This window comes from Cavia porcellus, unplaced genomic scaffold (genome assembly GCF_034190915.1).
Source record: "Cavia porcellus strain 051 isolate PalLab524CR breed Dunkin Hartley unplaced genomic scaffold, mCavPor4.1 scaffold_21, whole genome shotgun sequence".
In the NCBI taxonomy this organism is placed as follows: Eukaryota; Metazoa; Chordata; class Mammalia; order Rodentia; family Caviidae; genus Cavia; species Cavia porcellus.
The window spans coordinates 29,652,271-29,675,578 of NW_026947504.1; the positions used below are offsets into that span (position 1 = coordinate 29,652,271).

A 23,308-nucleotide genomic window follows, 5' to 3' on the forward strand; every position below is an offset into this window, starting at 1 on the left:
CCGGGGGCTGGGGATTTAGCTCAGCAGCATAAGCACCTGCCTTGCAAGCAGGCGGTCGTGAGTTCGATCCCCGGTACCGATAAAAAGGAAAAAGAAAAAAAATTAAAAAAAAAAAAAAAAAGAAATGAAACACCTGTTTCTACTGAATCCTTTAAGTTTCTGCCTATAGTCTGGATCACTGGTAAAATTCATAATCATCTCTAGATCACCTCTATATTGTTGTAACTTAGGGCCTCCAGGCATTTTTATTTTATTTTTAAAATTTTTATTTTTAATTAATGAATAATACTCCCACCTATGTATAAAATACAGTGTGATTCGTATCTTTTAGACTCAGCCTTTTGCCATTATTGTTTGGTAGCTATAAGAAAGTGAATTTTTTTGTATATTTGATCTATTTTTCTGTGTTTTTTTTTTTTTTTTCAATCAGTACCGGGGATCGAACTCACGACTGCCTGCTTGCAAGGCAGGCACTTATGCCGCTAAGCTAAATCTCCAGCCCCTATTTTTTTGAATTTAAAAATTTTAACTTTCTTCTTGATGAAAGATTCATCATAGGACATTTGTACTGTTGTTACAAACAACAGTAAAGAAGCAGGAAAAAATCTGTAGTCTACTACACTGTCAGCCTGGGGTATCTTTCTTTCCAGTCCTCTCCTCCTTTTCTTTTTCCTTTAAACTGAAAGACCTTTATTGTTTTTCTTGATGAGACCAAAATAAAAGATTAAAATAATGAAGAAATGTAAAATTCCTCCTGATCCTGTACTCTTGCAGGTAACTATTGCTTTTGTGTCCATTCTTCTGCATTTTTAAAATGTTATTTTAAACACACCTCACATACATGCGCTTTAGGAATTAGTTTTGTTTTGTTACAAGATAGGGTCTTACAATATCATAATTCTGCCTCAGGCTTCCAATGGCTGGAATTACAAGTGTGTGCCACCTTGCCAGGCTGAGAATTTTTTAAATGATTGTTTTGATGTGCTCAAGGCCAGACTGGGCTACATAAGCAAGTTCAAGGCCTGCCTGCACTACGTAGTGAGACTCTGTCTCAAAAATAAAGTTGTGGCCAAGAAGGCAGCAGCTGCTAAAGAGATTAGCACCATTAAAAGGAAGCCAAGCCAGGTGTGGGGACACACATCTTTAATCCCTGTGTGGAAAGAGGCTGAAGCAGGAGGCCGGAAAGCTTGAGTCCTGCCTGGGCGACTCAGCAAGACCCTGTCTAAAAGAAAGTAAGTGGATGAGAGATGGATGATAGGTAGGTACATAGGTGATACATAGATAGATACACTTATTTTTAAAAGGGGCTGGGGATACAGCTCTGTTAGGTAACTTTGGGTTCTCTCTATGTATCTGCACTAGGATACCATGGGACCTTTTAGGAATCCCCAAGGGCTGCCCTGCTGCAGGCTCAAGGATGTAAAAGTATAAACTCCTTCCAAAGACTGTGCTTGGAGAACAGAGCCTCAGGGTGCCCTGTTCTGCAGGATCACCCAGGGGCTGTCACACTGGGGTTCTTCCCTGGGAATTCAGCCCTCGAGGCTGTTACAGCCATGATTCACTTGGGCCCAGCATTCAGTCCTCCAGAGGCTGTTACAGCCATGCCTCACGGGGACGCAGCTGTTTACTATGCCAGGGAAAACCTTGGTGTCCATCATGTGATGTCAGCTTTTCAGGAAAGCAGGATGCAAGTCATGGAGGGGGGAGGTTTCACCAAGATTGTAAGCAAAGCCTGAGTGGCCAGCAGTGCGTGGCACAAAGTCTCCACAGGTAGGTTCTGTCAAGGCCACGTGTGAAGATATGAGGAACCCCAGGAAGCTGGAGCAGTCAGCAACATGGATGACCCGCTGAGAGAAGCTGCAGGGGATGAGCAGAGCCAGCTCACCAGGGCGGGCTGGGGCTGCAGCTGCCCAGGTCCTTCGGAGCTGGCATCATGCCCCTCTATGCCCCAGCTTTGGGATGTGGGGCTGGCAGCCTTCTGCGTTTCTGTCTTGCTTTGGTCCTCTCCTTTCTCTTGAATGCCCCGTTCCTCTTTTGGACTCGGAATGTTTGTCCATTGCCACTGTTTCTCACAAGAATATTACTTATTCTGTTGATTTTTATAGGGCCTCACAGCTAAGTTTCCACAAATCTGAGGTGAGAGTTGTGACATGGGACTTTCGAGCCATGAGGGAACTATTAAAATTACAGGGACTAAGATGGGTGTGGTGGCTCAGCCTGTAATCCCAGCACTTGGGAGGCTGAGGCAGGAGGACTGTTGTGAGCTTGAGCCCAGCCTGAGTTACAAAGTGAGCACAAGGCCAGGCCACACTGCATAGTGATACCATTTCAGAAAGACAAAAAAAAAAAAAAAATTACAGGGACTCTTGGAGATGTGGACTCAATGCCTTCTGCACTGTGAGATGGATATGAACCTTTGGAGGACAGGGATGGAATGTAATGGACTGGATCTTAAATACCCCCAAAGGCTAGGTGCTAAAGGCTTTGTTACCAGCCTATGGCACTGCTGGGAGTGGTGGGAGGTGTGGCCTTGTGAAAGAAAGTGGTCACAGGACGGGGTGCTCTTGGACAGGATATCGGGATCCTGAGTACACCCCCTTTTGTGTTTCCTGGCCACCAAGAGAGGAGCAGCCTCCTACACCCAGTGTTTCTCTCCATGCTGAGCTGCCTCACAACAGGCGACAGGGGCCAAAACCATGCACTGAAAGCTCTGAAGCCAGGAACCAAAAGAAACCATCATCCTTTTAAATGCTTGGTCTCAGATATTTTGTCACAGCAACTGCAAGCTGGCTAATGCAGTGGTGCCTCAGGTCACAAATACTTTTGTTTGCAAACAAAGGAAAATTTGGTTCATGAACAGTTTTTGTTTGCAAAGTCTACAACAGGTGACAAAAACGACTGCAGCCACCTCCCTGGATGAACAGGTACCTGGCAACTCTCCCAGAACTGTGGGATGAATCCCGTCTATGAATCAAGGTCCACTGCACTGTAATCTTTGCCAAGACAGAGTTTGTGTTTATTGATTAAACATTCCCAACCCATACAGTGCCTGGACATTGTATGCACTCAACAAACACTTCCTGAATGGTTACATTCAATGAACTTTGTTTTCTTTTTCAACCTGACTTCTCTTTTTCCTTATAAATTCTTTTGTGTTTTGTTTTTAAGACAAAGTCTTGCTATAGAGGTCAGACTAGCCTTGAACTCATGGACTTCAGGCTGCCTCCAATTTGTGACCCTTCTGCTTCAGCATCCTGTGTGCTGGATTTACAGACATGCGTCGCTACATCCAACATAAATTCTTGTTTTGAGATAGCATCATGTTTAATTTAAAAATTTTGATTAATATATGTTTGTGATATATATTAATTACATTCATCTTAGGAAATTGATATGTATACCTATGAATTATTTAATGATAAACATACTAGTCTCTTATCAATACTTTAAGTGTTTTTCTTATTCTATTTCCAGTTTTTCTTTGCACAATCTTTCATTATTAATAATACGCTTTACATACTATATTATATATCTTTCCCTGTATTAACTGACACCTGCATTACCCTGATATCAAAACCAGAGACAGACCCAAATAAGAAAGAGAATTATGGGCCAATTTCCCTAATGGACATTGATCCAAAATTCCTCAGTAAGACACTGCCAAACAGACTGCAGCAAATCTTCAAGAAGATAGAACACCACGATCAAGTGGAATTCATCCCAGAGATGTAGAGAAGGTTCAACATACATAAATTCATAAATGTAATACACCGTATTAACAGAGCCAAGGGAAAGAATCATATGATCCTCTCAATAGGTGCAGAAAAAGCTTTTGACAAAGTCCAGCACCCATTCATGATAAAAACCCTGCAGAAAATTGGAATAGATGGTTTTTATCTCAATCCAATAAAAGTCATGTATGACAAAATAACAGCCAACATCATACTACATGGACAAAAACTGAAAACTTTCTCTCTAAAATCAGGAACAAGACAAGGATGTCCACTGTCTCCACTCTTACTCAACACAGTCCTGGGAACTTTAGCTGGAGCAGCTAGATAAGAGAAAGAAATAAAAGGAATCAAGATAGGAAAGAGAGAAGCTGAACTGTTATTATTTGCAGAAGTCATGAAAAACTACTTAGAAGACCCCAAAAACTCCACCAAAAGGCTACTAGATATAATAAGCAAATTCAGTAATGTAGCTGGTTACAAAGTGAACCTTAAAAATCAACAGCCTTCCTATACATGAATAACAAACTCACTGAGAGAGAAATCAGGAGAACAATACCTTCTACAATAGCGTCAAAAAAAATGAAATGTGTAACCCAAACCCAAATGTGTAAATTTTGTTGTAAAAAAAACAGAGGAAAAAAAACGTGCTCTAAAGTATACAACTGCAAGTGTGTTTAGGGGTGTTAAATAGCTGACCACATTAATGGTTTTGGTTGGATCATTGAACACAACTGTTTGCAGTCTCACTGTTTGAATGTCCACTTTATATGCTTTGATACTGTGACTTGAGCAACTATCTCTAAGATGATAATTGTAATCTATTAACTGGTGATTTCTTACTGTTTTTTTGGTAGTTCTGTATTAATTGTACCCTTACACTGCTTTGTTTTGTTTTTTTCTCTTTTTCCTTTTAAATAAAATTTAAAAAAAAATGAAATACCTAGGAGTCAATCTAACAAAGGAAGTAAAAAAACCTCTATATTGAAAACTATAGAACTCTGAAAAGGGAGATTGAAGAGGATATTAGAAAATGGAGAGATATCCTGTACTCTTGGGTAGAAAAACCAATATAGTAAAAATAGCCATGCTTCCAAAACTGTTATACAGATTCAATACAATCCCAATCAAAATTCTAATAGCGTATCTCACAGAATTAGAGAAATCAGTCCCAAAATTCATCTGGAACCAGAAAAGACGTAGAATACCAATGTGAGTCCTGGGCATCAAAGATAAGACAAGGGGCATCAGAATCCTTGACCTGAAAATATAGTATTAAACCACTGTGATAAAAACAGTGTGGTACTGTCAAAAAGATAGACCCAAAGATCAATAGAACAGATTAGAAGATGCAGAAACAGCTCCAGACACACTAAGCTACCTTATCTTTGCAAAGTTGCCAAACACATTCACTGGAAGAAAGAGCCTCTTTAATAAATGGTGCTGGAAAAACCAGTCCTATACACACCAAAGAGTAAAACTGGACCTTTATCTTTCATCATGTATTAAGCTAAACTCAGAATGGAGATCTTAATATTAAAATAGAAACATTAAATCTACTGGAAGATAGACATTGGTATATGCAAAGACTTTATGAACAAAACGCAGATTGCACACAAATTGTTGTAAAAAAAATCAACAACTGGGATCTCATCCTACTGAAAAGCTTTTTCACAGCAAGAGAAACCACCAACAGAGTGAAGAGACAACCCACAACGTGGGAGAAAATGTTTGCCAACTGTTCTTCCGACAAAGATTACTATCAAGAACAGATAAAGAACTAAAAAAAATCAAGTCTTCCCAGATTTAAAGACCCAATCCAAAAATGAACAGCTGAGATGAATACACATTTTCAGATGAAGAAATACAAATGGCAAATAACTATAAGAAAAAATGTTCAGCATCACTGGTCATTCTAGAGATGCAAATTAAAACAACACTGAGATTTCACCTCACCTGAGAAAGCATAGCTACTATCAAGAAATCAACCAATAACAAATGCTGGAGGGGCTGTGGGGAAAAAGGAACCCTTCTCCACTGTTGGTGGGAGAGCAGACTGGTGCAACCACTGTGGAAATCAGTGTGGAGATTACAAAAATAGGACTAGAGGTCCCACTCAACCCAGCTATTCCCCTTCAGAATATCTTCCCAAAATAATTAAAAACATCATATCACAATGATATATGTGCACCCATGTTTATAGTGGTCTTTGAAACTGCTTGAGAAATGGATAAAATGATGTGGTTTTATACAATGGAGTACTACTCAGCCATAAAGAGGATAAATGGGAGACTTTTACAGGTAAATGGATACATCTTGAGAACATACTCATTAGTAAGATAAATAAGACACACATGTGTAAACACATTGTTTTATTAGTGTGAGAAGCTGAAAGAAAAAAACATGTGTATTTATATGTATATAAAAATAATAGTTAAGATAGTTATGCTACTGATTTCTCTGAGTTCACTGAAGAGAAACATTTGTGCTGGTATTGTTCTGATAATTGAATGTAAAGGTCTTGCATCCTGGGTGAATGATCTGGGGCTGATGAATGCACATTGTATGTGTTATTGTTGCTCCTTGATTGATGGGTTTTGAAATTCTGTTGTTGTTGTTGTTCTTTTTGTTGTTGTTCTTCTTTTTCTTTTTCTTCTTCTTCTTCTTCTTCTTCTTCTTCTTCTTCTTCTTCTTCTTCTTCTTCTTCTTCTTCTTCTTCTTCTCCTTCTCCTTGTCCTTCTCCTTCTCCTTTTCCTTTTCCTTCTCCTTCTCCTTCTCCTTCTCCTCCCCCTTCTTGAAATACAATGGCTTTGGAAAAAGAATCCAGAAAATTGATGGCTTCGCTGGGATTAATGCTACTCAATTACTCCAAATAACATAGAAAGTTTTCAATCATAGAGACAGATAAGAAGCAGAAGATTAAGAGTGTGAGACTGACCGCAGAGCCCACCAGAAACCAGCTGTTTCTGGACAGTATTGGGAAAGCCTGCCCCTAAAGTGCTCCAACCCTACTGCAGCAGCCGACCCAAGGGGCCCTCAGATCTCACAGCTGGAGGCTAGCAGCAGACTGTGCCTTAGCAGCTGACAAATGTGCTCCCCGCAAACAGTCTGGACACTGGAAAGACCAATGCCCCTCCACGTGTGAGACACCAAGAAACCTGACTATCCAGGCCCCTTCAACCTGAGCCTCTCCTTGCTCTGCTGGGCCTGAATGAACAGGACAGAACCAACTCGATCAAATTGGGCCCCCAAGAGCCCACGGTCACTGCAAGAGTTGGGGGCAAGCCTGTGACATCATGGTAGACAGTGGGGCTGAACATTCAGGCGTGACTCAGCGTGTTGCACCGTTGGGACCCCGCCGAGTCCAAGTCGTCAGAGCCATTGGCATTCCTTTTGAAAAGAAATTCTGTCTCAGTCAGTCTTGTGAAGTTGGGGGACATCTCATAAAACATGGGTTCCTGCATATATCTAAATGCTCCATTCCCCTCCTGGGACAAGACCGCCTTTCCAAGCTGGGAGCAACTACTTCCTCTGCTGCAAACCAACCAGCCTCCCTTACATTGGGCCCACCACTCCAAACCTCATCCCAACTCTAACTGTGACCCAGGAGAAGAATGGCACCTCCACCGGACAGAACTGTCAAACAGTCAGACCCTAAAACCTCAAAAACCCTTTTTCCAGAGGCCTGGGCCAAGACTCACCCCTGGGACTTGCCAAAAATCATGCCCCTTAGAAAACTGAGCTTCACTTAGCTGCCACTCCAGTCACTATTAAGCAGTACCCTATGTCACAAAAGCCCAAGCTGGCATTTACCCTTACATCTCCCGCCTGACACAGTCAAGCTCCTTGGAACACTCCTCTCCTCTGGTGAAGAAGCCCAGGAGGGATTACTGGCCAGTCACAATCTCCACGCTGTCAACCGCACAGGCACCACCTTGCACATCTGTGGCTCCCAGCCCACACATCCTCTTGGAGTGCTACCTCCAGATGCCACCTGGCACGTCTAGATTTAAGAGATTTACATGCCTAGATTTAAAAGATGCCTTCTGCTTGTAGGCTTCTCCCATAGGCCAACCCCTTTTGCCTTTGGTTGGGAAGGCAATCAAAGTCCATTTGCCTCAAGCGGTTAAAAACTCTCTCACGATTTTCAGAGAGGCTCTAGCAATAAGCACGGCTAAGTTCGCATCACCTTTTCCCCAGGACAGTCTGTTTCCAACTCACTGGAAGCCACATTTCCTGCTTGCATCACTGTCCAGTTACATGACTCGAGCAAGCAGTTAACAATGACTGAGCTAAAATTTAGATTTAAATTCTGACTTCAAAGCCTTAACCTTTTAAACATTAATTAGATTTGTAGAATACAATTTGCTTCTGGAAAACATGTGGTTGACACTGCAGATTCTTAAGGAAATAGATTCATTTAAAAATGATTTTCAGTCTAATCACTGAAATGCTTACAATAGGAGATAAAGGTTCTCCCATGGTTGCCACAAAGCACACTGCCATCCTCCAGACAGCAGGACCACCAGCCCCAGGCCTGAAAAGTCAGTCAAACAACACAGGCATCAAGCGGTTCCTGTCTCCTGGGTTGCTGTCACCTCACCCTGAGTGCTCTGAATCAGCCAGGTGCTGACCGAGATGGGGGAAGCTCTTCCCGTTTCCCTGCTGGAACGCCAGCTGACTCACAGGAAGGCATGGTTTTGGCTTCTTGCTGAGTCTCTTCCCAGCAAAAAACTTAAAATGACTTTCAAAAAAGAAAAATGTCTAAAATAAAAGCCACAGAATTTCTGAAAAGAAAAAAGAAGGAAAAATAGTGAGACACATTTCATCTCTGCAAAGGCAGGCTCTCCCCTGTTGCCTTGGTCTAAGTGTACTGCAAGTGCCACCGCCCAGAACAACCATCCGAGAAGCTGGATGATGTCAGATTTCCTGCGCCCAACACGTCAGTCAGCAGTGACGTTGTTCTTAGAGAAAACCCGGCTCAGGACCAGCGCTGCTGCCTCAGCAAACATGGGACAGGGTGTCATCAAGAAGAGATAAGACATAATACAAACTCTTCCGAGCACCAGGACATCTGAAAACATCTACACATGTACACCGCATGCTGTAAGGACTCTGACCACTGAGGTATCAGAGAACTTTTAGCTGTGGCTGTTTGCCCAGATCCCCGCACCTGAGGTCCCTGATCCCCTTACCAGATACCCTGCCTGATCTCCCCACTTGATTGCCCAAGTCTATAAAAGGCTCCGCTTTTCTGTACACCCCACAGATGGCCATCTTGCCCAATGTCTGCCTGCATCCAGGCACAACAAATGTCACAACGTGTTGCCTTTACACAAGCCTGGTAGTCTCAGCTGGTCTCAGCCTCACATGGGTCCTTACATCTGGAGCTGAAATCTGGGGGAGACCAGCTTTCTCCGGAGGGGTTTAAACTCTCTTGAAGCTCAACCTCAGCTGAGACTACCTGGCAATGTCTGTTCCTCAGCACTTAGTCCCTACATAGTTCCTGCCGCTTCTCGTGCAAGACCTCGCCAGGTGTCTCAGACTCCGTAAGGCCCCTAATCTCTATCCTCCTCCCTGGCTACCTTTTATTCTCCCCCATAAAGTCAGAGAGGCCCATCCTGCCTTTGGAGCCTCCAGCGCTGGTCTGAAAAGCACTCCCGGGAAGGCTGCTTCCCCTTGGCATCAGACCAACCTCAGAGACGTCTGCCTCACTCGCTCACATCCATGGCTTTGGGTGCCAACTGGAGACGTCCACTGAGAGACCTGGCTGCTCTCCCGCACCCCTCTGCACTCCAGTAGGGAACCTTCCATCTCCCATTTCCCCGGGATCCCTTAGCCGCCTCCTACACAATCTCAAACACCTCTGCCTCTCTCCCTGTCTGAAGCCCAAATGGTTGAACTTGTACCATAACACGGCATGGCCAGGTTACCCACAAGACAATGCGTCTCGTTAACCAGAGCATGATTACTGTTGGTTTTTTCATTTTGACACATGGGAAATATAATTACCAGGAGATAAGAGTTTACTTCTATTTCTTGACTGCTGAATTATATTAGGTAATCATAATTGTCATTCTTGGTTGCCACTGCTTGTGCCTTCTGTAAATTGCTTTATGCCTTTAGTTTATATCCTTTTGTTAAAATGATTGTTTCTTTAAAGGGATCATTTGCTTTTGCAGAGAAGGCCTTATATTCCTGTTTTATGTATGTTACATTATTCTCACTTGAACTGTCTGACTTGTGACTGCTGTGGTTTTTTAATCGTATCTTAGTGCTGAGCAGAAGGACAGGTTAGGGTGCCATCCATGGACTTTGATACAAAATTCTGTACAATGGGTCTTTTAATAAAACCTCACCTATATTCACCTCAGGCTTCTATCTGTCCCTTATGTAATGCTAAAACCAAACAGTGGTTTCTCTGCCAGCTAGCAATCACCTTTAGGGCAGCTGCCACTCCTAAAGCAAAGGGTAGGTTTCTCCAGAACACCCTGGGGACTTCCCATTCCCACAATAAATACAGGCTTTCTTTCTTCCTTTCTTTTTCTTTAGAGCAGAAATATTTATTGAGAGAAAGAAAGCTTCCGTCTGAGAGAGAGACAGGAGTCCTGAAAATGTTGCCAAAGATCCGTCTTTTCTAGGGATTTTTATAGAGTAAAAACACGAGGTGAGGTGAGTCTAAAGTGGAGGAAAACCACCCTTCTTTCCTTCCTTCCTTCGTTTTTTTTTTTGAGACAGGGTCTGGTCATGTAGTTCAGACTGGTCTTGAACTTACTATGTAGCCTGGGCTGCCCTCAAACTCACGGTGATCCTTCTGTCTCAACCTCCCAAGTCCTGGGATTATAGGCACACACTCCGCTCAATGCTCTGCTGTCTTTACCCCAGCCTGGTGGTCTCAGCTGATCTCTGCGTCGAGCCATTCCTTACAGGTGAAGGGGGATTTTCCACATGCTACACTCGGGGGCCTTTTCAGTGGGATCAGCCTGCTCATTACCCATCTGTTCATTCATTAATAAAGAATCATCATTCATCCTTTAATAAAGACTTTTATTTATTATTAGTGTGTGCTAGGCACTGAGGACTGGGCCAAGAGCAGGAAATACAAAGGGAACAGACCCTCTGCTCTGGGGCCTGCCCTCAGGAACGGGGGCTGTGACAGATCAGAAAGAAGTGTGCCGTGATAAACAAATGGGTGACTGCTGGGGGCAGCAGGAACAGAGGGTAAATTTCCCTTACAGAGCTTGGGAAACACCTGATGATTTTGCTCATCACGTGAATGGAGACCGAGGGTGAGCAGGGTCTGGGAGAGTACCTCAGACAGCAGAAGCTGTGGGGTAACTGTCCTGGGTTCTGAGGCAAGGGCCTGTGACTGCACATGGAGAATTGGGGCACAGCAGGACAGGAGGGCTGAGGGTCAGCAGAACATTAGTTAAGACAGTCACTTTTTACTTTAAATTACACGGGATGCTTTGGAGGTCTTTAATAAGGAGATTAGAGGGGTTTTCTTTGTTTGGTTGGTTTTATGAGTCAGGGTCTTGCTGTGTAGTTCAGGCTCTAAATGATCCTCCCACTTCAGCATCCTGAGTGCCAGAATTACAGGCATACACTACCCACCCGCCAGGAGAAGCAGTCTTTAAAAATTACTCCCTAGCTGTAGCATGAGTGGCTGTAGCGGTGACACAGGAAGACCAGTTAGGAGCATCAGGACTGGGTCATGGCAACACTGCTCCTCAGCTCAGGCCAGACAGATGTGGGTGCTCTGGGACAACACAGAATTCCTGTGCAGATAGAAAGTAACCTATATTTGAAGTTAACAATTATCTACCAGCAAGCTTAATTCTTACAGGAGTGTACCAGAAATTTTCCTATTCTTTTCTACTCTGGGTAGTAATCAGATACTTTAGTGAAATGACTTACATACACCTGTCCCTGAAATAGAACTCTAAAAATACTGTGCTTATAAATTCTATAGACCTCACCTCTTACAGATACCCCTGAAGGAAAGGATGTATTTTAGGAATTTGAAAAGCTTTAAAAATCCCAGAGATTCGAATGCATAAGATACATTATTATAAAGAAAAGGGCTGGGGATGTGGTTCAGTGGGAGAGTTCTTACCATACATGTACAAGGCACTGGGTTCAATCCCCAGCACTGCAAATAAATACATAAGGAATCAGAAAGTTCTGTGAATAATACATGCAATTCAGTCTCTTACAAATGTATTTATATAGCATTCATTAATATTTACCTTCCTACCATCAGAAAGTCATCCTTCTAACAGCACTGTGTTGGAGTTATCCTATGTAACTGTGTAAAACTTCCCATCACATATTGCTGGTTTAATTAGGACAACCTGCCCTTCCCAAATTGTAATGTTGAGATATGTTAAAAAGGAGTAGAAGACAGGGTAGTTTATTTATTAGAGATGCACATTATTAACATTTCAAATTATGGTAAAATTTATGTAATATTTATGACTGGTATGTAACATTTACGACTTGGTGCACAAATAAGTGTCATTAAGTATAATCACAATATTATGCAGCCCATATCCAGAACATGTCCATTACCTCAGAGGCTTGGTGCTCCTGAGAAACTCTACTTTATGTTCTAGGTGTATGAATTTGCCTGTTCTATATGTCTCATAGAAGTAAAAGTATAATATTTTTGTGTCTGGCTTAATCATTCTTTTGCTCCACTTACTCTTGTGTTTACCCTAAACAATATTTGGGGGAAATTTTTTCTATTTTTGAGATTTGCATAAATGGAGTTCTTTTATATCTATGCTTCTGTGACTGATACTATCTTTAAAAAAAATGTATAGGACTCAGCATGATGGCACGTGCCTATAAATTGAGCACCTGGGAGGCTGAGGCAGGAGGATCACTATGAGTTTGAAGCAAGTCTGGGCTATGTAATGTCAAAGCCAGCCTGAACTACAAATTGAACCCCTGCTCAAAAAAAAACTCACTTACTTTATGAATTTTATAGTATTCCATCTTACGAATATATTCCTGTTAAACACATTACCATGAGTAAGATGTCAGAACCTTACCCAAAATGTTGCCTGTGATCACGTGCAGCCATTTTTTCTGGCGCACAGATGAGGATGGAATAGTGGGGTCTTAAGCTGTAGACATGACCAATATTTCTAGGTACCTCCAATCACTTTTCCAAAGTGGATGAAAGCAGGCTATAAGGATTCTCCTTTTTTTATCTTTCCTGGCTCTGGTCAAGACTTCTACATTCTGGTCAGTCCAGTAGAGTGAGATACAATCTGATTGTGGTTTAAATGCACTTTTATGGGGAGCTGGGGATTAGCTCAGTGGACAGTGTCTTTCTGGCAAATGTGAGGCCCAGAGTTTGATTCCCAGTTCCAATACATAAATAAATAAATGCATGTACCCTGCATGAGATTGTTTTTCCATATTTACACAATTTTTGTGTTTAATCATCTATGAAATAACTGTTCATATCTTTTGACCATTATTTAATTTGGATTTTATGTCTTATTGATTCATAAGTATTCTCTTTTCTTCGGGTGTGGGGTTGGCTTACTTTCTTCTTCACTGGGGAAAAAATACCTGAAGTCCACAAGTTACAGAAGGCAAAGTTTATTTTAGTTCACAATTTGTAGAGGTTTCATTCCTTAGTCAGCAGGTTCCAAACAAAGGTGGCATTACAGAGTGGTATGGCAGAGGAGAAATAGTCCATGACAGGGTAGGTAGGAGGCAGGAGCAGGGATCCTTCTTTCCCTTTATATTCAGGTTACAAGCTTACTGGTTTGTGCCACCCACACCCAGGACAGGCCTTCTCTCTAGTAATTCCATCACCTATAATCATGCTAATCCAATCAGGGGACTAATCCAGTTATACATAACCATAATCCTATTTCCACACCCTACATCAAATGACTTCCAAAAAGCTCTACCTATAAGAATGTAAGACTTTGAGGGGAGCCAGGCATGGTGGTGCATGTCTGTAATCTCACCACTCCCAGCACTCAGGGAGGCTGAGGCAAAAGAATCATTATGAGTTTGAGACCATCCGGGGCTACAAAGTGAGCTCAAAGCCAGCCTGAACTGCGAGACCCTGTCTCTCAAAAACAACAAAACAAAACAAAAAACAGACTTTGAGGAAACACCTAGATTACAAGCCATAACATGGGGGTTATCATCTTTAAAGCAAGATATAATGTTAATTCAATAAATGTCCTTTTTTGTGTGTGTGTGGTCTTTTTACCACAGGGTCTCCCTACGCAGTTCATGTAGGACTTAAACTTACTCTGTAGCTCAGGCTGGCCTTGAACTCACAGAAATCCTCCAGCCTCAGACTTCTTGAGTGCTAGGATTACATGCTTGTGCCACCACGCTTGGTCATAAATGTAGTTTTAAAAGATAATTTAAATAACTATGTAACTACCACTAACATTTAGAAACCACTCAAGCCCTCCATTTGCTCCCTCTTATCACAGAAGCTTTCCTTTTACAGACATAAATACCATACTGACTTTGTGGCAATCATTTCACTGCTTTACTACTGTTTTTTTGCTGGAAATTGAACCCAGGAAATTTGCACAAAGCTACACCTCCAGCTGTTTAAAAAGTAAATTTGTTAGTTTCTATATACAAGACCTCAGTAACTCACTTCTGCTTCAGCCTCCCAAGTATGGGATTACAGGTCTGGGCCAACAAGCCTAGCTTCAGTGCTTTTCATACTTGTATCACTAAGAATTATCTTGAAGAATGTATTTTTAGTATTGTTTCAAATGTAAAAATGGATTCACCCAGTTAATTCATCATTGTTTGTCAGTTTGTCATGTCTTAAAAATGTTTGTTCTAAGTATTCCATTGTTGGTAGTCTTGATGCCACAGTGATCATTGTATTGTCAATGAACACTTTGCCCTGTTTCCAGTTTTAACAATTCTGAGAACATTATACTGGAGCAGTATTTTTCTCTGCACTATGTATATGCACAAGGGGCTGATCGTTAGATCTAAAGTATATAATTTTTCTGCCCATCATGGCAGCACACTGGGTAGTCAGAGCACCTGGAAGGCTGAGGCAGGAAGATCGGGTGAGTTCGATGAGTTCAAGAGCAGCCTGCACTACACAGCTAGACTTTGTCTTAAAAAACCAAAGCGTATGTGTATGTCTTCAACTGTACCAAGTAATCCTCGCTTACTTTCCATAGCTGTGCCACTTTCCATTTCCGCCAGCAGGGCGTGACAATTTCTATGAACACCAACAGCAGCTATACTCCGTTTCTTAGTTTTGAAATCTAATGGGGACGCTTCATTTAAAATCAGTCACATGGCCTAACACGCTTTCCTGATTAGTAAAGACTCTGACTACCTTGGAGGAAATGTTCCCATCTTGGCTTTCTTCATTTTTAAAGCACTCTGGTTATTTTACCCATTTTTGGATTGGGCTTTTTAAACTCTTACACAACCTGGAGAGTAGCTTGGGTCAACGCTGGTGCTCCGCGAGCACCTTCAGCCCCAGGCCACTCTTCTCCGGGCATCGCGGAGGCCTTGTCCCGCCGCAGCCCACATCCAGAGGCCCTCGCGCCTTGTCCTCGTGTACTTTCTACTGCGCAGGCGCGTCCTCGTGTTCTCGTTACCGCGCAGGCGCGCCTGTCCTTCATGTTGGCCACCGTCACTCCGCTGATGCGGCTTCCGCCCTCCGCAGTCTGTGGTCAGTTGTTACAATGAGGCGCTCGATGTTTCCTCCTTTTTGCCTATAGCCTGTTATATCCTTAAGCGTTTGGTGTTCGTTAAGACCTCAATCATTACCTAAGAAAACGTCGCTTTGAACTCGTATCGCCAGGAAACGGTTAAGGGGACAAACACCTCAACAAGACAATAGACCAGCTCGCTTCTCTGAGGCCCCACCCTGCGGGCACCGCGCCCGCCTTTTTTTCCGCCCCCACCCCCCGAGGACGCAACACGCATGCGCACCCGGATTTGGCTCCCGTCGCGCCCTGTGAAGTGCGCCTGTGTGGACAGACGCCCCGCCCCCCGGCCCCTATAAAGCCTCCAGCTTTTCCTCGCGAGATACTCCGTGCTCATGCTAGCGGCAGGGGTCGGAGGTCAGGGCGAGCGTCTGGCGGGCAGAAGGAAGAAGATGGCGGTGGAGTCGCGCGTTACCCAGGAGGAGATCAAGAAGGAACCAGAGAAGCCAATCGACCGCGAGAAGGTGGAGCGCGGGCGCCTTGGAGTGGCAGTGGCGCCTGCCATGCCGAGGGATGCGCGCTGTGTGGGGAAGGAGCGGTGTTCGTGTCCCGCGCAGTTCGGAGGCCGTGGCGGCCCCGGAAGGGCTGAAGGGCGGTGAGCTGCCGACGCTCCGCTGCTGGTTCTCACGCCAGCCTTTCTGTTTTCCAGACATGTCCGCTGCTGCTCCGGGTCTTCACCACCAACAACGGTCGGCACCACCGCATGGACGAGTTCTCCCGCGGCAACGTCCCGTCCAGCGAGCTGCAGATTTACACCTGGTGAGGGCGGCTGTGCGCGCTGATCTCCTTCTGGGAGGTCGAGTCTGGAGAGCGACGCCCAGGGCACAGGGTTTAGCTTTGATAGAGAAGGGAGTTTGCCAGCCTGCAACGTTAGAATTAATGTTGAGATTTTGGGGTTATTAAATATTAATATACCCGCCGGGCGTGGTGGCAACGCCTGTAATCCCAGTACTCTGGGAGGCAGGGGCAGGAGCGTCACAGGTTCGAGTCCTAATGTGGGTAACAGCAATTTAGCGAGACCTTGTTTCAGAATTAAAATTATTGAGGGGCTGGTGATGTAGCTCAGCTGAGAGACCCCGGATTCAGTTACCACTGCTGCAGAAACAGATCCAGCATTCCTGCCACCATTGTACCTGTTGATAGGAAAAGACTGTGTGACTAAATGGTATTAAACTAACACGGTAAGGGGAGTGATACTGAGTCATGCTTGTTACTAAAGGGTATTTTCACTTAATAGCCTTAGGTGCCATAGGGAGAAAAAAAAGAAGCAAGTGTTTTGCCCAGGAACTTAATGGAAAAGCTTTTGGTGCGTGTTTAGAGAGAGCTGGTGCCCGAGAATCTCACCTCCCCACGAGCTGCCCAGGGCCACCCTGCGTGCACCTGATCTTTAAGTGCCTCTTTTAGTTGACACCGTAATGAGTGGCGCTTTAGCAGGGGTGACAGGTGTGTACTTCAAAAACACTTTTGCTAAGGTAAAATCTATAATATGAAGTTTGCCACTATCCATTTTTATGGATACAGTCGATGTCATTAACGTTCACATTGTTGCACAGTTCACTTTTTATTGGAATCACTATTTCTAAACCTTTTCAACCCTCCGACCTGAAACATTGCACCCATTAAACAGTAACCTTGCAGTACCCTCCCGCAATAATTTCTGCTTTGCTTTCTGAGTATAGTTATTTGCCTATAAGTAATGAGTCACATAAGTAAACTCATTACAATATTTGTCATTTTGTGGCTGGGTTATTTCACTTACCATGTTTTTAGGGTTCGTCAGTGTTGTAACACTCAGAATTATGTTTGTGTGTATACCTGTATATTTTACATGTCTAATCTGATCGTGGACACTGGGTTGCCACTGTCTTTGCTCTAATGACTGACATTGCTGTGGCAGCCAAGTGTAGCGCTTCACCCCCCCCCCCCCCCCCCCCGTATTCTTTGGGGGTATCAGAATGGCTGTGTAGTTATTTTAACTTTTTGAAGTGCCGTCATCTTTTTTCACAGCAGTTGGAGGATTTTGTTTTCCCAAAAAAACAAAATGTGTGTGATTTTAAATATAAACCCAGTACACTAGAACTCAGTCCTCTGAAGATTGGGGCTTTGTCTGTTTTTGGAAGTACTTGTTGAATATATGTATAGAATAGTGTGATCTTTTCACTTCTCACATTGTGAGTACAGTGACAGTAAGAAAATGTTTTTAAGAATGGAAATAAGTCCATTTTGATATACAAGTGTTCATTGTGTATTGGAATAATTGACAAAGAAGAAAAATCAAGGATACAGAGTTTTAAGAAGTCACCTTCAAGACAGAGAAGAAAATTGGTCTGACTTCAGAGTTTATGACAGCATCAGAATTCATTGGGATGAGATTAGAATAAGTAGGGTTAACTGTGTGGCTGCAGAATAAAACATGACAAAGTAAACAACAGGCTCCAGATTTACATGAGAGAAAGGACGGTAATGTAGCTAACATTTTACAGCTATTTGACTTTCTTCTGGTAGAGTAAAATTTAGTTTTTAATTAAACTTTGTGTGATATGAATTATACAGTCAGTGTTATCATATGCTTGGTATCTGAATTTTTTTTTTTTTGATACTGGGGATCGAACACAAGAGCTTGCGTTTGCCAGGCAGGCACTTTTATGTCACTGAACTAAATCCCCAGCCCTATCTTAAATTTTTCTCTAGCACTGTATTGTGTGTGTACACAGAGGATGCCTACAGTGATGTTAATTTAACATCCCTGGGTGCTCTGGGATACAATTTACTGCGTTCCTGCATGTGGCCTTCCCTACCCCTGAGATGATGGGTGTATCTGGAGTTGGGAAACACAGTCTGCACAGTTACAGGTGCATAAACTGCCCTCCCTCCCCTCCCCCAGGAGTTGGAACTGGTACTTCCCAAGAGCTGACAGAGACCTGCTAGCCTGTCTGTTTGGGAGTATTTTTCCCTGTTCCAGGCTCTTGTGCCTTCTTTGTTATGCTAACGTGGTGTGTGTGTGTGTGTGTGTGTGTGGTATGTGTGAGGTGGTGTGGGATAGAGTGGGGTAGGGGTGTGGGGTGGGGTATGGTGTGTGGGGTGGGTATGCTATGGTGGGGTGGGGTGTGTTGTGGTGGCTCAGCACCTGGCCAAGCCCTCTGCTCTGTTGCTTTCTGGGAGCGAATGGGGCTGCAGCTTTGCCTATGGAGCTCTGGGCTGTGTATGTTACCTCCCAAATCTCCCAGTGTGGCTGTGAGCAAGACCAACTAGCATTGGGGGAGCTTTGCTCATTATTGAAAGGGATGTTTACATGAGTAAACCATTGTTCCCACCAGAGTCGTCATGTCCCTTTTGGGAGCTATAACAGCTACCTAAAATCACCTGGGACTGCGGCTGCTGTGTTAGATATGACTCCTCTGTAAAGGTGGCAGTTGTTCAAGATGCCATTTTTACACAAAAACTTTAAAAAATCTGAGATATAGACAAAGGTAGCATATACATAATTAAAAATAATGAAAGATTGAAATCAGGCTGTATTGGCAAGCATGGAGAAAAAACAAATTAGCATTAATACAGCAGAAACAGCAGTACTTGTAACTTGGGACCGAGAAGATGAACAAGCGTGGGGTGATATGGCATAGATGGGTGGTGGCGTATTGAGTGTATGGTGCATTCCAATTTTAGCATTCCAAGGTGCGAAGAGTGTTTTAGGGAGAAGACTGTTGTGTTCTGTTCTGGTAATACTGAGGAAGTTCTGTGTGGTAAACATGGAAGATGCTATGACCGCCTTGTGTATATTTTGCACAGTATAGGGGAAGCCATTGATTACTTGCATTTGGTGTGATGGAGATTTGTAAATGGTACAGAGCTGGAACTAAATGAGCTCAGTAGTTTGATTTGCTCCTTGATGCACATCACGAGTTCTTTCTTTGCTAAGTGCCTAGTATCCTTGTGCCATTTGGCTGCTCTCTATAGGCACTGCTGTTGGCAAGTTCCATCCATGTCATTGTCCTACCCTTGGTTGTAGTTATTTCTGAATGCTTATATTTTAAAAGGTTTTTCCAGATTGCCATCTTAACTCAGGGAACTATGTTCAAGTAAATATTTATAGGGTAAGAATCTATATGAAAGGAACCTGTGATTTCTTTCTAAATTTAATGTATGTCATAGGCTCTATGGCTCCATCTCTTATAAAATTCGTTGTAAAATGCCATCTAAGACTTACCATTTTAAGACCTGAGAAATGCTTTCCTAGCACATTGATTTGAAGATGTACTTCTCCATCCACTTTGGGAAATTTAAGATGTGGAAGAGTATGTTTCTTAAAAATAATGAAAGTTATTTTGTGTATTTAAATGAGTTTGAACTATTTTTTAAAAGAGGTAACTCATAAGCTCTAAAATGTTCTATAGCCATACAAGATAACATACAGAATTTTTGAAATCTCTTTTAGCAAGTCTGGCTTTTTCTGATGCAGTGCTGGGGACCAAACCTAGGGCCTCAAAGACTTTAGTCAAGTGCTGTACCACTGAGCTACCTTGCTAGCCCTGATGGTCTGGCTTTAACTTGTCTAAGTGTCCAACACTCAAGGCTATGAACAGTACAGGGAGTATTAGAAGCAAATAGTATTTTTAGCTGCTTTAAAATCATTATTATAGGACTCTGGTAGTTTTCTGACATAAGTCACAACTCGAACATGTAATAACTTCTTGTTTTTCAGTATTCTGGTTACGTTATTGCTGATTAAATCAATTAATTGCCTTTCTTTTAAACATTCAGGATGGATGCAACCTTAAAGGAACTAACTAGTTTAGTAAAAGAAGTCTACCCAGAAGCTAGAAAGAAGGGCACACACTTCAATTTCGCAATTGTTTTCATGGATCTTAAAAGACCTGGCTATCGGTAGGTTACTTCTTGGTTTTGATCCTGTAACCCTTTTTGGCAGCGTCTTAATGTTGGGAATACTCCCTTCAACAGTCTCCTTAGTGGGGTGGATGGCAATAGGTTTACATTGTCTTCATTATCTAGCTTAGCGTGACATAGTCCTTAAATCTTGAACTGTGTTATGAGAGCAACCTAGCCCTGTGTTTCTACTTAGTCCTCTCGTGGGTTGATAGTGCATTAACAGCTGGTTTCTTTTGCTGCAGAGTGAAGGAGATTGGCAGCACCATGTCTGGCCGAAAGGGGACAGATGACTCCATGACCCTGCAGTCACAGAAGTTCCAAATAGGCGATTACTTGGACATAGCGATCACCCCTCCCAATCGGGCACCACCTCCTTCAGGGCGCATGAGACCGTATTAAATTGTATCTACTCCCTCTCAAATTTATTTTTCACCCAACTATGTAAAATAAACTTACTGTTTTCCTCCCCTGATTTTTGCCATTAAGCCTTTAAATTCTAAACAAATTGGAATGCATCTATTTAGGAGTTAGACTTGGTGTACTGTGATATATTAATAGAAAGTCTGTAAAATATGAAGAAACATATCCTTAGCATTTTGTGAAGAAATGTACTGTTAAATATATGTGTGCAATCAGCCTGAGAGAGTTCATAGAAGCACGGGAATAAGATTTTTGGTCATTTTGGGGGCTCATACTAAGGAGAGGGGTATTTTAAGCCTAGAACAAGGAAGCCATGGGATTGAGACCAAACACAAATTTGCTGTATAGAACTAAGCCTTTTTAACTTACTTCCTTTTTAACTTATTTCTGAATGAACCCACACCTCATGCAGTGCTAGGCAAGTGCTTCATTGAGCTATATGCAGCCCTAATAGATGCTTTTTAGAGCAGTATGAGCCAAAGCAAGTTGAGGAAGCAGCTGGGTTGGAAGAGATTGTTTTGCCTTGATTGGGATACGGGACCTAAGGTTAGAAAAAGAACAGAGCTACAGTGAAGTCCCTGATGTTTACAAGTAAGGGAAGGGGGCATTCTAAAGGCAAGAACCAATGCAGAGGACAGGGTGGAGGTCGGGAAGGATAGGAAGACTTAAGACCTGAGAAAGCCCCTGGGGAGAACGGAACCTGGAGCCTCACACTGGCAGTTGGTGGGCACTGAGAATTTTATGTTAAGAGAGGTGATTAAGACCAGCGGAACAAAACATTTACATCCCGACTCCGCCAGGGCTCTGCAGCCTAGGACACATTGCTTGAATCAAGTTTCTACTTAATTGACACTAGCCTGCAGAACTGTCTAAAAAATACTTGTGAAGGTTTAGGGTGATGCCTGACAGATAATATTAGATGTAAGTTTGGAACCTAGATTTAGTGGCTCTGTGATGCTAAAGTTCACCCCACGCAACCCTTAGATTGTTTACTTACATTTTTAGATGAAAAATTCCTGATTATTTGGAGAACAGCAATGACCATTTTCCATTTGATGGAGGGAAGGAAATACGATTTACTATGTGGATCTAGTGGGTAGGAACTAAGTAAAGGTTACTTTTTATATGCTGTAAAGTTTTATTTACAAAGGTTCTCGTAGAATCCAAATCATGCTCCCACATAAAATAGTTGGGCTGGTTTGCCCAGTTCCACTTTGTTTGGTTCCAGCTGGAATTCTTCCTCTACAGATAGGCTGCAGGTCTCTGCCAAAAGTACAGGTGGCTTAGATAATTGGACTGTTCCCTCACACATAAAATAAATGGTCCCCATGACAGCACCTTTCTTAGTGTTAATCTGCCAGCTGCCTCACTGAGCGCTGAAGCTTTCCCACAAACCCGAGACTACTCTGTGCCCAGACTGTTGTCTCGGGTAATGTTTTCCGTACCCGTTGTGTATGTGGTGTGTACACATGTGAGGGGGACAAAGCTACTGAAACTCTTAGGCCAGGTTTAAAATTCTCGGGTTCAAACCATTGTACTTTAATAAAAAGCTGAACTTGGCCTACCCCTTTGCATACAAAGTCCAGTGAAACTAAAAAGGCGGCATTCAGTCAGGCTTCTAGAACCTAACCACTTCAGTGATTAACTGCTAAGCTGACCACAGGTTGTTTCTCTGAGCCTTTCATCTGAGATGCTGCTGGTGGTTTATTCCGGTGACAGCCCTGCTCTCCAGCACAGGCGCGAAGAGCTGGGTGTGGCGGTGCACGCCTCAAGTCCCTCTCAGGGAAGCGGGGTAGGAGTGCAAGTTTGAGGCCAGGCTGAGGAGGTAGACCTTGTGTCCAAAAGGCTCAGTGCTAAAGCCCTGGGTTCAATCCCCAGTACCGCCAAGAGTAGGGCAAACGGACCTCATCCTCCATCACAGTCTGGCTCCACCCACACCAGTTGATACTAAAGTCACGCTGAAGATACAGTGTCTGCCATAACAGTCATCTCTTAGTAGACATGGTGTATGTAGTTTGTAATACAAACCGCAACATCCAGATGATCATGGCGTCCAGTTCCAGTGTGATAACAACAGCCAGGTAATGGATCCAATTCGTCTTTTTGCCCAGATGGGTTACTTTCACCAGTAGCTATGATTTCTGAGACTAATAAAACAAGTCTGAAGGAAGCGTGTTTATTCTGGTGAGACAACTAGGGACTAGGCTGTTCTGTAACGACAGGAGACGTGGATATTTTCTTTCCCAGTTAAAAATCCTAGAGAGCTAGAGACAGGCTAAAACCTCAAAGCAATTTTAATACTATGTTATATTCATAAATGTCCTTGCCTAGAGATATTATACAATTTTTTTTTTAAAGAACAAAGTTTTTCTTTGGTGTGCGCAACCTGGAATTGAACTCACCACCTCACACTTGCCAAGGAGGTGCTGTGCCACTTAGCTACATCCCTGACCCCCACTTATACAGAACTTATTGTAAAATAATGCAGCAATGCCCACAACTCAAAATTTAGCAGTCCAATAGGCTGGTGGACAG

General features: G+C 43.0%; 1 protein-coding gene across 1 annotated transcript; it reads left to right on the top strand.

Moving 5' to 3' along the window:
• Nucleotides 1-15,732: 15,732 nt before the first annotated feature.
• On the top strand, nucleotides 15,733-20,825 carry Sap18 (Sin3A associated protein 18). The gene is made up of 4 exons (XM_003477391.5): nucleotides 15,733-15,930; nucleotides 16,116-16,225; nucleotides 20,228-20,350; nucleotides 20,596-20,825. Exons 1-4 carry the CDS (start codon nucleotides 15,802-15,804, stop codon nucleotides 20,750-20,752), a joined length of 519 nt encoding a protein of 172 aa, XP_003477439.1. The 5' UTR covers nucleotides 15,733-15,801; the 3' UTR covers nucleotides 20,753-20,825.
• Nucleotides 20,826-23,308: the final 2,483 nt, after the last annotated feature.

Bases quoted from the DNA above. Each gene is read 5' to 3' on its own strand.
- Sap18 (XM_003477391.5), top strand. From the start codon at position 15,802: ATGCTAGCGGCAGGGGTCGGAGGTCAGGGCGAGCGTCTGGCGGGCAGA. The intron at 16,226-20,227 runs GTGAGGGCGGCT...TTAAACATTCAG, and splicing joins GAGCTGCAGATTTACACCTG to GATGGATGCAACCTTAAAGG. The intron at 20,351-20,595 runs GTAGGTTACTTC...CTTTTGCTGCAG, and splicing joins CTTAAAAGACCTGGCTATCG to AGTGAAGGAGATTGGCAGCA.